Raw genomic sequence first — 13587 nt, forward strand, 5'->3', positions numbered from 1 at the left:
TGAATGTCCCAATTGCATTATAAGCTGTGATGGCTCGTGTATAGGCACTGTGGAACTGTAGCACCCCCTATTTCTACTCAATATTATCATTAACATTCATTATAATGGGCTTTTTTTTTTTCAATTTTTTCTTTTTATTTGTCCATTATGAAAGCCTTAAGTTTAATGTAAGTAACCATCCCATAGCTAAAAAACTTTGTATAGAACTGAAATTCAGTTTCAATGACACAGTATTTGGCTACTGTGTGTGTGTGTGCGCGAGATAGGAAGCACCACATAGAGGAGAGAGAGAGCACTGCCACTCTGCCAGTGTAGAATTGCCAATCCTGGTATGCTGGTGGCATTTCCTTTTAACACTACATGTGTTGTGCTTAAATACCATGTACCATATGTAATGTGATGAAAGTGTAAAACTCAAGGCCATATCTGCTAAAAGGGTCCCCTTTCTGAGAAAGGCAACACAAAAACTGGTACCTTTCTGTTGAATATCCTTTTTGTTTATATATTTACCATTGAATAATACGAGGAGTTGACAAATATCCATTTATCATGACTATGTATTGAGTGAAAATCAAGATTTGAATACCTTGGCAAAAAAAGGTGTTAAGGCCTTCATCCTTCACATGCATGCATAATTTTTGTTGGAACAATAAGAAAAAAATTACCCTTAAATAATGTTTTTTATTAAATAAATCACAGAAAATGAGGTTGTACAGCTGTACCTGAGTAGACAAGAGTCAAGAGTACAATTTCTTTTATGTCTGTTTTGCTTTTTACACATTAAAACTGGCTAATAATTCTCTGATGTAGCACCCCGACTAATCTTAACGATGACCCACCACTGATTATAAGACCTAGAGCTTTCCTTTAAAGACAGTTTGGTTCTTCAGATGCTTGCAAATGAAGGTCAATAATGCATCCCATGCGTGCACTTGGGCATCTGCATGAGGCCTTATGGAGCCACCCAATAGCATGCCCGCTCTGATCAATTTGTGGTAGGAGGCCCAGCAGAAAGTGGAGTAAGGAGGCTCCAGGAGATGGCCAGCCCCAGGATACTTGTTAACCTGCAGCACAAACAATGAAAATTATCATTATTTTATTTCATCTATATATTATTACTTTTTTAATGAGGGTAGTGGGTAATATTCGCAGGAGAATGATAGGCAGACTGAATTAACCAATGATTGATACAAACTTTCAGTAAGACTATTCTGAAGATGGATAATTTCTTTTTAATGATGTGAAGTGACTGGAGTATAAAGAAAAGTATTTGGTGGGAATTAAGATAAATGAAAACCAATATAAGAGAGACTTTAAACATGGAAGGGAATGTTACTAAGTAGGGTTCAAGATTTTCCCAATTACATTTTCAGTTTATCCGAGTAGGACTGAATGGATACATAATCTTATTTGCTGTTGATCCTAAGATTACCAATCCTACTCAACTGGCATCTCCTGCCCTGTATTCACTATCCCTGCAATACTAGTCTTTCCGGGTGCCTTCAGCATATCACTCCACAACCCCAATGGTCAGTGCCTTCCCTTTCATCATCTCTTCAGCATATCACTCCACAACCGCAATGACCATTGCCCTCCTTTTCATCATCTCCAGAGAATTCTCGACTTCCTCCTTCTCTGCAACATCCTCCAATAGTCTTTCTATTTTACCTTTATCACCTCCTTCATGTCTGTTCTCTTCATTTAGTTCATCTATCTCTATACCAAGCCAGTAGTCCCATATCAAGTGGGCCAGACAAATCATCATTTAGCTGTTTATGAAAATATTTCTATCTCTTCATCATGTCCTATTCTTTTATTAGGATTTTCCTGTTTTTGTGCCTGACATGTCCAAGAACATTCTTTGTCTCTTTCCTCAATTGTTTCACTATTCTAAGCATTTCCAGTGTCTTCTACAATATCACTATCTTTATCTCTCATGCTCGAAAAATATTTTCAGTGCATTTTCAACGTGTTCTTTAACTCGTAAGAGGTCAGCACTGATTTACCTCTGAATACTCATCCAGGTCACCAAAAATTCCACTTTCTTTTTTTATTCCATATAACTCAAAATGGGCATGGAAAAGTAAAAATAAGAGTTAAAGTTCGAAATTGCCATTTTTTTAATGTCCAGCTGGAGCTTTAAATTTACCTCGCTCAGTGATGCTGCCAGACGTACAACTTCTGAATGAGGCTTTTTTAATCGTTTATCGATATTTTTCTCCTACGAGACATGTGTATAATGGTTACATATTCATAAATTAACCCATGTTTTATGAAATGAAAAATACAAAAAAATATTTGTAAATACTGTAATAATATAATGTAAAAAATAATTTGCTCAGTTTACCATAAAATATTGTTTATTATTTTTTCTTTCAGTATCTAAGCTTTTTAGTATTGCAGCAGGGTGTGATATTCTTTAAAACAAGGCTCAATGCATAGAGCTACACCACATTCATGACAGTAATACCAAATATCGCTCCGTTTTTTTTTGGTCACACTAAGGCGGCAGGGAGGGGTGGGGGAGGGGGATGACTAACCTATGTCAGAATGGCGGGAAACTGTGCTGATATATGCTAGACACTTCAAAGAACATAAATATTGAAGCTGGAGGGAATTTCAAACGCATGGAAACCGAGAAAGGGGTGAACGTACTTGTACGTGGTTGACCACAGATAGTAAAGTAAGCAAAGACTCCACGTACATGTACGTGGTTGACCTCTTACGGGTTAATGCACTCACTGTGTAGTTTGTTTTGCCAGCCAGTCTGAGGCGCTCCACAGCAAGGTCTGCAAACATTTCAGACTTCCAGTTTCTGTCATCACATGAAACCAGGAAGAGGAAATTTGCATCAGCCCTTTCAATAGGAATGATTGTCTCAGGGTATTCCTTCGGGTCATCCACCGATTCATAGCAGTCCATAACACCATCAACCATCTGTTTATAAACTATATGTTAAGTATTGTACTATGCTTTTTGTTTTAAGAAAAATCATGATTGAAATTATTATGATATAGTGTAATGCATTTTGTAATTTTAACAATTATTAAAGATTTATATAGTACCTCTATTTTTCCGATATCAAAATTTAATGGTGGTATTGAGCCATTGTGTAGATTAAGCCTTGACTGGATGTTGCTGATACTGCCGTTGATGCAGACACCAGCTGTGACTTCCGGGATGAACGTGGACATGGACAGAGCCAAGTCACCCCCTTTACTCACTCCAATAACACCAACATTTGGTTTCTCAACCTGAATAAGAAATAAGAACAATGAATAAAAAGAAAAGTATCATATACCTGTGAAATTGTCTTCCTATTTCTACATCTACTTGTCTCTAAATTAAAATTCATTTCAAGAGAGAAACATCTAAAATTTGTTAAAAAATAAATTTATCTTTGTCTACCTTTTACAGAGAGAGAGAGAGAGAGAGAGAGAGAGAGAGAGAGAGAGAGAGAGAGAGAGAGAGAGAGAGAGAGAGAGAGAGAGAGAGAGAATCAAAATAAATATGGAACACATAACACCCACTAGCAAGTTTGAGTTTCCTACACAAATAGTACTTTGAAATACTGATACATTCCAGGATTCCCACCTCCTCAAATTTTTCCTATTGATTTTTAAGGGAAAGATAAATTCATTATGTTTGTTATATAATATATCTAAATGGCAGTACTGGTACATGACAGCAATTAGCAGAAGATATAAATCAACTTGAAGGTGTTGCTGACACTCACATAGTACTACAGATTACCACTCAATGGGAAGGATTGGGCTCTTGTCGGGAAGAAGTTAATGACTGTAGAGGAAACAACCTCCCATGTAGCAGCTGCAGAAGTCAAGCCTTACGAGTACAATAATCAATATTCTTTCACTGCTTAGCTGCTAGTTATTTTGAATGAAGGAGTTTTCTACAGCATCTCACCAAAACTTTCATACCATTGTATTCTTTACAGCTTTTGTACACCTCCCAATCAAGGTGGATGTAAATCTGGGAAACAAGTCAACATAGAAAAAATGTTGTTACAATGGTATGAAGCACAAGGAAGAAAAGCACAAAAGTGCACCTCTTATTTTCTTACAAATTATAAAACTGTGCTGTGCAGTGCATGGAAGAAAAAGAATGAGAGAAAAAAAAAAAAAAAAAAAAAAAAAAAAAAAAAGTAAAATTTTGTAACTAACAAATCTGATCATGTAATGACTTATAGTCTTATATCATATCTATGTTACATAACTTTGAAGATTTGTACATTAGGCTTCCATTTGAAAATGAATCAGTCTTCCTTGCCCTTACTATAATGTGAGTGGAACTGCCTTTCATCTGTAATGCTCTTACCATCTACAGGTACTTCTCATTAATTCAGATGGCCCTAGCAAATCCCTACTCTCCACTCTACAGTCAGTGGGCAAGCCACCTCCCTGGTGCAGCACCATGAGTGACAGCACTAGCTCTAAGGATTGAGCAAAAGGCCTCTCACATTATATGGTAGCAAGGGATACGTGTTAATTTCAGAATTTCATAAAGCATGCTTAGGATAACCCAAAACTCACCTCCTAAAATTTTATATTATAACAAGGACTCCCTGAGATATACATACGAGTACAAGCATACACACACACACACAGGCAACCTCCGCTTAATGAAGGGGTTACGTTCCTAAAAAAAAATTTCGTTAAGCCAAAGTTCGATAAGCGAACCGATTATAACAAGTTTAACCCCTGACTTGAACTTCCATTAAGAGTACACAAACCGAGAGTGCATCATAGTATGGTGAAAGGTTTAATGAAAGTAAAAATTATGAAATCAAACATTTAGGCAATTTAATTTAAGTCATAATAATGTACACTAATGTATGTATGTACGTAACTTTATAATGTTGATGATCTTAAATTTATGAAGGGAGGGAGAGTGAAACGGGAAAGACACTAACCGGCAACCTGTGGAATGTAAATAAAGGGCACATCATTGTATCGCATACAAAACTTATATACGTACTACATTTCCACAAGGCTTTCCATTTTATCCATTGTAGAGTCAAGCGTTCAGGTGGTTCTTTTAGCTTGCAAGGAAGATACGGTCTCACCAGCCTTCTTATAGAGTCTGCTGACTTGAAAATAGTAGAGACAGTAGATGGAGTCAAGATGGTGGCGAGCAATGCTATTAGTTTTCTCGCCTCTCGTGTCTGTGAATAATATCCAGCTTCACTTCGAGAGTAAGAGACTTCCTGGTCTTCTTAGCAACGCTAGACGACATTGCAGGGCATTTTGGTGGTAAGTTGAACGAGGGAAGATGAGCTGCTGGTGATGCTGTTATTGTTTTGAACAGGGAGAGTGAGTGGTGCAAACTTTCGCTACAAAGAAGGTTTCCTTTTACTACCATCTGCTCATTTAACTCTTATATTCCGGCAATCGTATATGAACGATTGCATCTGTGTGTCCGTAGCGACGGCGATCGTTCCCGTAATCAAGAATTTTCTTGCCTCATGTTTGAGCTCCATGCGCGGTTTCTCGAGTCAGATGGCGAGTGGAAGTATCTGGCTTCTTTTTCCACCCGTAGTGCTGCCACTAGCTCTGTAGATTTAGGGGTAACTAAGCTATTCTCCCATTCTGAGGGTGACACTTGCCAACCCCAGCGACCTGCCGTATCGAAAGCACCCTGATAAGAGCGAAGGGTCACATACGCTAAATTTGTTCAGCAAAGTGAATAAAATATTACCATTCTTTCATGTTCATTTTTTCATTATCTTCGATTATAATAAAATGGTAGAAGGTAACTCTTCTGAGAGAGAGAGAGAGAGAGAGAGAGAGAGAGAGAGAGAGAGAGAGAGAGAGAGAGAGAGAGAGAGAGAGAAAGAGAGAGAGAGAGATATCACACTGAACAGGTTGGGGCATGCAGGTGTGTGTGTGTGCGTGTGTGTGTGTATTTACCTATTTGTGTATTACAGGGCCCGAGCTAAGCTCTTTGTGTCCTGTCTCCTTGTCCATTCCTCTCTTTCATCTGATTGACACACACCGCGTCAACGACATCACTGCTCAGTTTATTCCACTTATCAATGCTACGATGCGGGAAACTATTTTCTCATGTCATTTAGACAGATGTCTTTTATTAGCTTTTTTCCATGTCCTCGGAGATGATTACTTGTGGTCACCTTTATCAACTCTCTGTCCAGTATGTCAATCTTGTTCACCAATTTATACATAGTTATCATGTCTCCTCTTGTTCTTCTCTCTTCTAATGTGGTCAGCCCCAGCTTCCTCAGTCTTTCCTCATAGTCTAACTCCCTGAGTCCTGGTACCATCCTTGTTGCCAGCCTCTGTACCCTTTCCACCTTCTTCACATTTTTCTTCATATGTGACCAGACACAAGCTGCATATTCTAACTGGGGTCTTATTAAGGTACATAATATCTTCTTCATCATTCCTTCATCTAGGTAGTGGAACACAAGGCCAATATTTTGAAGCATGTTGTATATTTTCCAAAAAATCTTGTTAATGTGTTTCTCCGGTGACAAAGTGTTTTGCACGGTTACTCCTAAGTCTTTCTCCTCATTGGTCTCTTTAATTTTCTCATCACCCAGCCTGTAATCCCAGTTTGGTCTGTATCTACTTCTTCCCATTTTCATAACATGGGTCTTGTCTATATTAAATTCCATCTGCCACTCCTTACTCCACTCATATATTTTATCAAGATCTTCCTGTAACTTGTTACAATCTTCCACATTCTTTACTCTCCTCATAATTTTAGTATCGTCCACAAACATGTTCATGTAACTGTCAATTCCTACTGGCATATCATTAACATAAATAAAAACATGATGGGACCAAGCACTGACCCTTGTGGAACTCCACTGGTTACCTTCTTCCACTCGGACTTCCTTCCTCTCACCACTGTTCTCATTTCTCTTCCCATTAAGTAATTTTCCATCCATTTTGCTAGTTTATCATTTACTCCTCCAATCTTCTTTAGTTTCCACATCAGTCTATTGTGTGGTACTTTATCAAAGGCCTTTCTCAAGTCCAGGTAGATAGCATCCACCCATCCCTCTCTATGTTGTAGTATGTCAGTCACTCTTGAATAAAAACATAATAAATTGGATACGCACGATCTTCCTTTTCTGAAACCAAACTGTCTTTCACTCAGAATGTTTTCACTTTCTAGATACTCACTCCACTTAGCTTTAATTACTTCTTCACATACCTTGCACAATATACTAGTCAACGATACTGGTCTATAATTTAGCGGTTCCATTCTACTACCATTCTTATATATAGGCACAATGTCAGCTCTTTTGTGTGTGTGTGTGTGTGTGTGTGTGTGTGTGTGTGTGTGTGTGTGTGTGTGTGTGTGTGTGTGTGTGTGAGAGAGAGAGAGAGAGAGAGAGAGAGAGAGAGAGAGAGAGAGAGAGAGAGAGAGAGAGAGAGAGAGAGAGAGAATGATACCTACATGTTATTTGCTTGTAACTTGATATGAAAAGGGGTGAAAGAATACTCTCTCTCTCTCTCTCTCATTGGAAGTGTACAATTTCTCTTCCAAGGGGATGCCTCCTTCTGCTCCTGCAGGACTACTTCGGTGCAAGGACCTCTAGCACGGTGGTGAGTGGCCACACCTCTGTCCCGCACCCTGTCAGGGCTGGTGTGCCTCAGGGTAGCGTCCTCGGACCCTGCTGTGGAATGTCTACTTCAACGACATCCTGCAGCTCATCCCTGAGGCATATACCTATGCAGACGACTGCACACTCACATTTGTCTGCAACAGGACCGACAGCCAGGCCACCATCACCAAAATAAACCGGGCCCTGGACACCATCGTCTCCTGGGAGCGGCGTTGGCAGGTCACACTGGCCCCGGAGAAGACCCAGCTCCTCCACATCTCCAGGACACAGCAGGTAGACGGTCAGCCTCGCCCACTACCGGCCATCTTCCTTGAGGGCAGAAGGCTGACTCCCCAGGACTCCATCAACATCCTGGGTGTGGAATTTGACGGCGGCCTTACCTTCACCAACCACATCAAGAAAGTTACCAGGGACGCGTCCTACAAGCTGGGCTGCATCAGACGCGTGGGGGACGTGCTGGATGCCCAAGGGGTGTCCTCACTCTACAAGGCACAGGTGCGTCCCGTTATGGAGCACGCACCCTCACCTGGTCCTCCTGCCCCCCCTCGTACCTCACCGGCCTAGAAAGGGTTCAGACCAGAGCCCAGAGGTTGGTGAGGGTCTGCACGCGGGGCCACACACCAGACACCTTCCAGTCATTGCAGCACAGGCGGGATGTGGCGGGGCTTTGTGTTATGTTCAAAGCTCAAGCACTGCACACCCCTCACCTCGCTACTCTACGCCTCCCTGGACCGCCGCCCCCTACTCAAGCTACGCGGTCGGCAGGAAACTCTGAGCACCCACACACGGTGGCTGTACCGTTCAGCAGGACTGAGCATAATATACGCTCCTTCCTGCCGTGGTACAGTCGCCTGTGGAACCAGATGGTGCTCAGCACGGACCTGCACCGCTCCACCTCCCTGCACATCTTCAAGTGCCCAGCGAACGAGTGGCTCGCTGACCAGTAGTAGCTGACAAGATATCAAGGACATATCCACTGTAAACATCATTATACCATTATTTTTTGTAGACATAGCCATAGATAGCCCTATGCTCGTAATGACTAGGGCTTTGGCATTGTGTATTTTATCTACTGTTTAAAAAAAAAAAAAAAAAAAAAAAAAGAGAGAGAGAGAAAGAGAGAGAGAGAGAGAGAGAGAGAGAGAGAGAGAGAGAGAGAGAGAGAGAGAGAGAGAGAGAGAGAGAGAGAGAGAGAGAGAGAGAGAGAGAGAGAGAGAGAGAGAGAGAGAGAGAGAGCGCGTTTGCGTGGTGTCATCGCTCACCGAGCTGTTTCTGCTTGACGGATCACACAGCAGGTGGAGGAGGAATCCTTGATAAGGCAATAACTAAACTTTCAGAGGTCACATCGTGCTAGAAAGTACATCACTGTATTCAGAATAACAAAGAGAAAATAATTATTAGTATTCAAACAGTCTTCTGACAATTTCTAGGTTTACCATTTTTACCCATCATGGGATGCTGGAAAATAGTTTAGTCACCGGAACATAAGGGTTAATGAACACCAAACTTGCTTTAACAAAATTTTATCCAGGTGATTTTTTCCAAGTTTGAAAGCCCTGCCATATCACGCAAGTCGACAGGCTTTTGAATACACCAGCGCCTCTCGTGGACAAAACGCTCACCACTCACTCACCTAGTTCAAAACAATAACAGCGTCAGCAGCAGCTCGTCTTCCCTCACTCTACATGCTACCAAAACACCCTGCAATGTCGCCTAGCATTGCTAAGAAGACCAGGGAGTCTCTTACTCTCGAAGTAAAGCTGGATATTACTCACAAACACAAGAGAGGCAAGAAAACAAATAGCATTGCTTCCCACCATGGCTTGACTCCATCTACTATCTACCATTTTCAAGTAAGCAGACTCTATCAAGAAGACTGGTGAGATCATATCTCACCATACAGCTGCTTTCTTCATTCCTATGAGTGCACCAGGGCCAGATAAGATGTCCCACGAAGAGGGGAAGCAGGCGTATCTGGTCTAACTGGCAACAGTTCTCTCTGCACGTTTGATGTCTCTTAAGTTGTGGCCTCTCTCTGCTTCCCAGACAAAGTCTCAGACATGCTCTCCCTGTCTCCTGCCTCTTCTTCCCGCCTAAACATTGGCTTTCTCCATGACTATCTCTACCACTATCCCCCTTCATTATAACATAGATCTATCTATCTATCTATCTATCTATCTATCTATCTATCTATATCTATATCTATATATATATATATATATATATATATATATATATATATATATATATATATATATATATATATATATATATATATATATATATATATATATATATATATATACATATATACAGTAAAAACCCTCTTTTGTGCCATTGTAAGTTTCTAAATAAAAAACTACGGACTGAATGCAGAAGGATGTTCTCGTAACCACAGCATGATGGAGGGAGCCCTAGGGATGTGCATCAGTATCCAATATACCGGAATACTGGTATTTTAGCTTCGGTAATACCAGTATACCAGTATCAGAAAGGGAAAACCCCCATGTGCAGCCATTTGAGTACCAGATATTTTTTCGAGTACCAAGTCGAACTTTGGCCTTTGAATATTGAGAAGTTCAGCTTTTAAGACATTCGAGTATTGAGTCTTCACTGTATATACAATCACTCCACATGTTAGACATGGTGTTGTTAATAGCTGCATGTTGCAGGTGGACAATCTACTTTTTGTCAATTTCTTTCATTACATAATCTAGTCTATAATGGAGATGTAAGAATTATTCATGATGAAACAAAAATTTCTTTATTTGAATATTTGTTACTTGTGGTAATAATCATAAAGATTATGGTGTAAACTTCCACTCAATATGCAAATAAAATACTTATTCAAGCAACTCTTCCCATAATTCTCAACATTTTATTTGAAGCTGAAGTGAGGCAATGTCACTGGGCTATTCTCTCTTAAGCCCAATTAAACTAATTTGTCAGCAACTTATTTCTATAGTATGAAGTGTCCTTAAAAAAACACCATAAACTGCCTATGAATATCAGTAAAAGAGAATTTGGGCAGTTAAGGTTTAGTACTTTCATAAATTGCTTCTACAATGAACAAAGCTGTTTTCTCCAACATCTTCAAGGTTGCCTGTTTGAGCAATATGGTGCTTGAAAAATTTTATAGTTTTGTTCCAGGCATTGACTTGCCCACATGTATGGTGCTTGACTGTCCCTCCCCAGACCAAGACTATCATGGAACTGTGCTGAAAGGAAGCATAACAGTGTGGGGAATATGGAGGCTCCAACAGATGGCCACTGCCAGGATATGATGACACTTTGTAAGGTTTTGAGTATGAATGTTTGGATAATCTCTGACACAACAACTGTGCAGCATATTCTGAATTTACGTTTTGATCATTAATACCAACTATGAAAAGAAAAGCTGCATTGCTTCTTTCTACTGGAACAATAACTTTTTCAAATTGCTTAGCTATATCAGCACTGAGAGGTCGCATACACACACTGCCATCATCCTTAATATGAGCATTATGTATGTTGCTGAAAGGTATTCCAGGGTACAAGTGTTCTCCCACTCGCATTCCAACCAGAACAGGAACACAAGGAGCATTGATAGCAACACATGCAATAACCGATGGAATAAATGCTGCCATTTCCAGAGCTATCTCCCCACCCTTACTTGTTCCAATTACTCCAACACCTCGAATCACTTGCAAAAAGTCAATTATTATAGCACTCATTGCTTATTGCTTTCTTCCACTTTCTCCAGTTCATTAAGTGTTCATTTAGAGCACCAGTAATGCACGATTTGGTACAAATGATACACTGATAGAAAAAAGACCATAACATACCTTGTGTTTTACCATGCTGTAAAGGCTACACAGTGTTGTCACTGTCACTGTCCTGTAAGCTTCATTCACCATCCTACATTAGGGGCAACCCCTTCACCATAATCACTTTAACACTAAAAATTTTTTTGTTATTGTTTATTGGAAAGATATCTGGAAACCTCCCTTGACATACCATGCCCTGTGCAGCACAAACTAGAAATCTGCACCTGTTGAGGCTTGGTGACCAGTGTGGTTTGTTGTCCAACAGGGCAGGCCAGCAATAAATTCAGTAGTTGTATGTCTTTTATTCATCTACTGAGATGTTCCAATAACATGAGCAGATAGGTTCCATTTGAACTGGTCATATAGTGAATTCTCATGTAACAAAATACATAATTTGTGCCCCCCCCGACAAAAAAAGGGATTAGGCACTGTGATCTTTGTCAATGCAAGTTTTCAAGCTAAAAAGTACAATGCAAAACACAACAAACTTGTTTATACTGTTGACCCTCACTAACTCGGACTAATAGGGGGAAAGGTTGGTCCGAGACACAAATGTCTGACTTATACGAATTCATCTCCCCCTCCCCCTGACACACACACACAAATGGGAGATGGAATTCAATGTGGACAAAAGCCATATCATGGAAATGGGAAAAAGTGAAAGACGACCAGTGGGAATCTATAAGATGGGAGATGGAGTAGAACTAGAAAAAGTAAAAAAGGAAAAGGACTTGGGAGTGACAATGGAAGAAAATAATCAACCGGTAAGCCATATTGATAGAATTTTCAGAGAGACGTATAATTTGCTAAGGAATATTGGAGTAGCATTTCACTATATGGACAAGGAAATGATGAAGAAATTGATAAGTACTAAAATAAGACCTAGATTGGAATATGCAGGAGTTGTGTGGACTCCCCATAAAAGAAACACATAAGAAAATTAGAGACTACAAAAATGGCTACAAGAATGGTTCCAGAATTTAAAGGGATGACATATGAGGAGAGACTAAAGGCTATGGATCTACCAACCTTGGAGCAGAGAAGAGAGAGGGGATCTGATACAAGTTTATAAATTGATTAACGGAATGGATGAAGTGGATAATGAGAAACTGATCCTGAGAGAAGAATATGACTTTAGAAGCACAAGATCGCATAGTAAGAAACTAAGGAAGGGACGATGTCTGAGAGATGTTAAAAAATTTAGTTTCCCGCAAAGATGTGTTGAGACTTGGAACAGTTTGAGTGAGGAAGTGGTGTCAGCAAAGAGTGTACATAGTTTTAAAGAAAAATTGGATAAGTGTAGATATGGAGACGGGACCACACGAGCATAAAGCCCAGGCCCTGTAAAACTACAACTAGATAAATACGACTAGGTAAATACACACGCCCGGTAGCTCAGTGGTTAGAGCGCTGGCTTCACAAGCCAGAGGACCGTGGTTCGATTGGAGATATTTGGGTGTGTCTCCTTTCACGTGTAGCCTCTGTTCACCTAGCAGTGAGTAGGTACGGGATGTAAATCGAGGAGTTGTGACCTTGTTGTCCCGGTGTGTGGTGTGTGCCTGGTCTCAGGCCTATCCAAAGATCGGAAATAATGAGCTCTGAGCTCGCTCCGTAGGGTAACGTCTGGCTGTCTTGTCAGACACTGTAGCAGATCAAACAAACAGTGAAACTGGAAAGCGGCGAGGCAAATGGGTAAGCCTCTTAATGTGTAGCCCCTGTTCACCTAGCAGTAAATAGGTAAGAGATGTAACTTGAGGGGTTGTGGCCTCCATTTCCTGATGTAGGGAGTGTGTGTTGTGGTCTCAGTCCTACCCCAAGATTGGTCTATGAGCTCTGAGTTCGCTCTGTAATGGGTAAGACTGGCTGGGTGACCAGCAGGCGACTGTGGTGAATAATTACACATACACACACACACACACACACACAGCGGGTAGTGTAGTGGTTAGCACGCTCGTTTCACAATTGAGAGGCCCAGGTTCGAGTCCCGGCATGGCGAGGCAAATGGGCAAGCCTCTTAATGTGTGGCCCCTGTTCACCTAGTAGTAAATAGATACGGGATGTAACTCGAGGAGATGTGGCCTCGCTTTCCCGGTGAGTGGAGTGTGTTGTGGTCTCAGTCCTACCCGAAGATCGGTCTATGACAGGGCAGGCAACCTTTTAGAGTGAGTG

General features: G+C 40.6%; 1 protein-coding gene across 1 annotated transcript; it reads right to left on the minus strand.

The window, feature by feature from the left end:
• Nucleotides 1-661: 661 nt before the first annotated feature.
• On the minus strand, nt 662-6879 carry LOC123500155 (acyl-coenzyme A thioesterase 1-like). The gene is made up of 4 exons (XM_045248843.1): nt 6833-6879; nt 3066-3254; nt 2743-2937; nt 662-1064 (listed from the first exon to the last, which is right to left on the minus strand). The coding sequence occupies exons 2-4, from the start codon at nt 3192-3194 to the stop codon at nt 855-857; spliced, it is 534 nt and encodes a 177-aa protein (XP_045104778.1). The 5' UTR covers nt 3195-3254; nt 6833-6879; the 3' UTR covers nt 662-854.
• Between the last annotated feature and the right edge of the window lie 6708 nt (nt 6880-13587).

This window comes from Portunus trituberculatus, chromosome 50 (assembly GCF_017591435.1).
Source record: "Portunus trituberculatus isolate SZX2019 chromosome 50, ASM1759143v1, whole genome shotgun sequence".
In the NCBI taxonomy this organism is placed as follows: Eukaryota; Metazoa; Arthropoda; class Malacostraca; order Decapoda; family Portunidae; genus Portunus; species Portunus trituberculatus.

Excerpts from the sequence above, each read along its gene's own strand:
- LOC123500155 (XM_045248843.1), bottom strand. The coding sequence starts at position 3,194 with ATGTCCACGTTCATCCCGGAAGTCACAGCTGGTGTCTGCATCAACGGC. Across the intron at positions 2,938-3,065 it reads TTGATATCGGAAAAATAGAG|ATGGTTGATGGTGTTATGGA; the intron begins GTACTATATAAA and ends GTTTATAAACAG. Across the intron at positions 1,065-2,742 it reads CTGGCAAAACAAACTACACA|GTTAACAAGTATCCTGGGGC; the intron begins GTGAGTGCATTA and ends TTTGTGCTGCAG.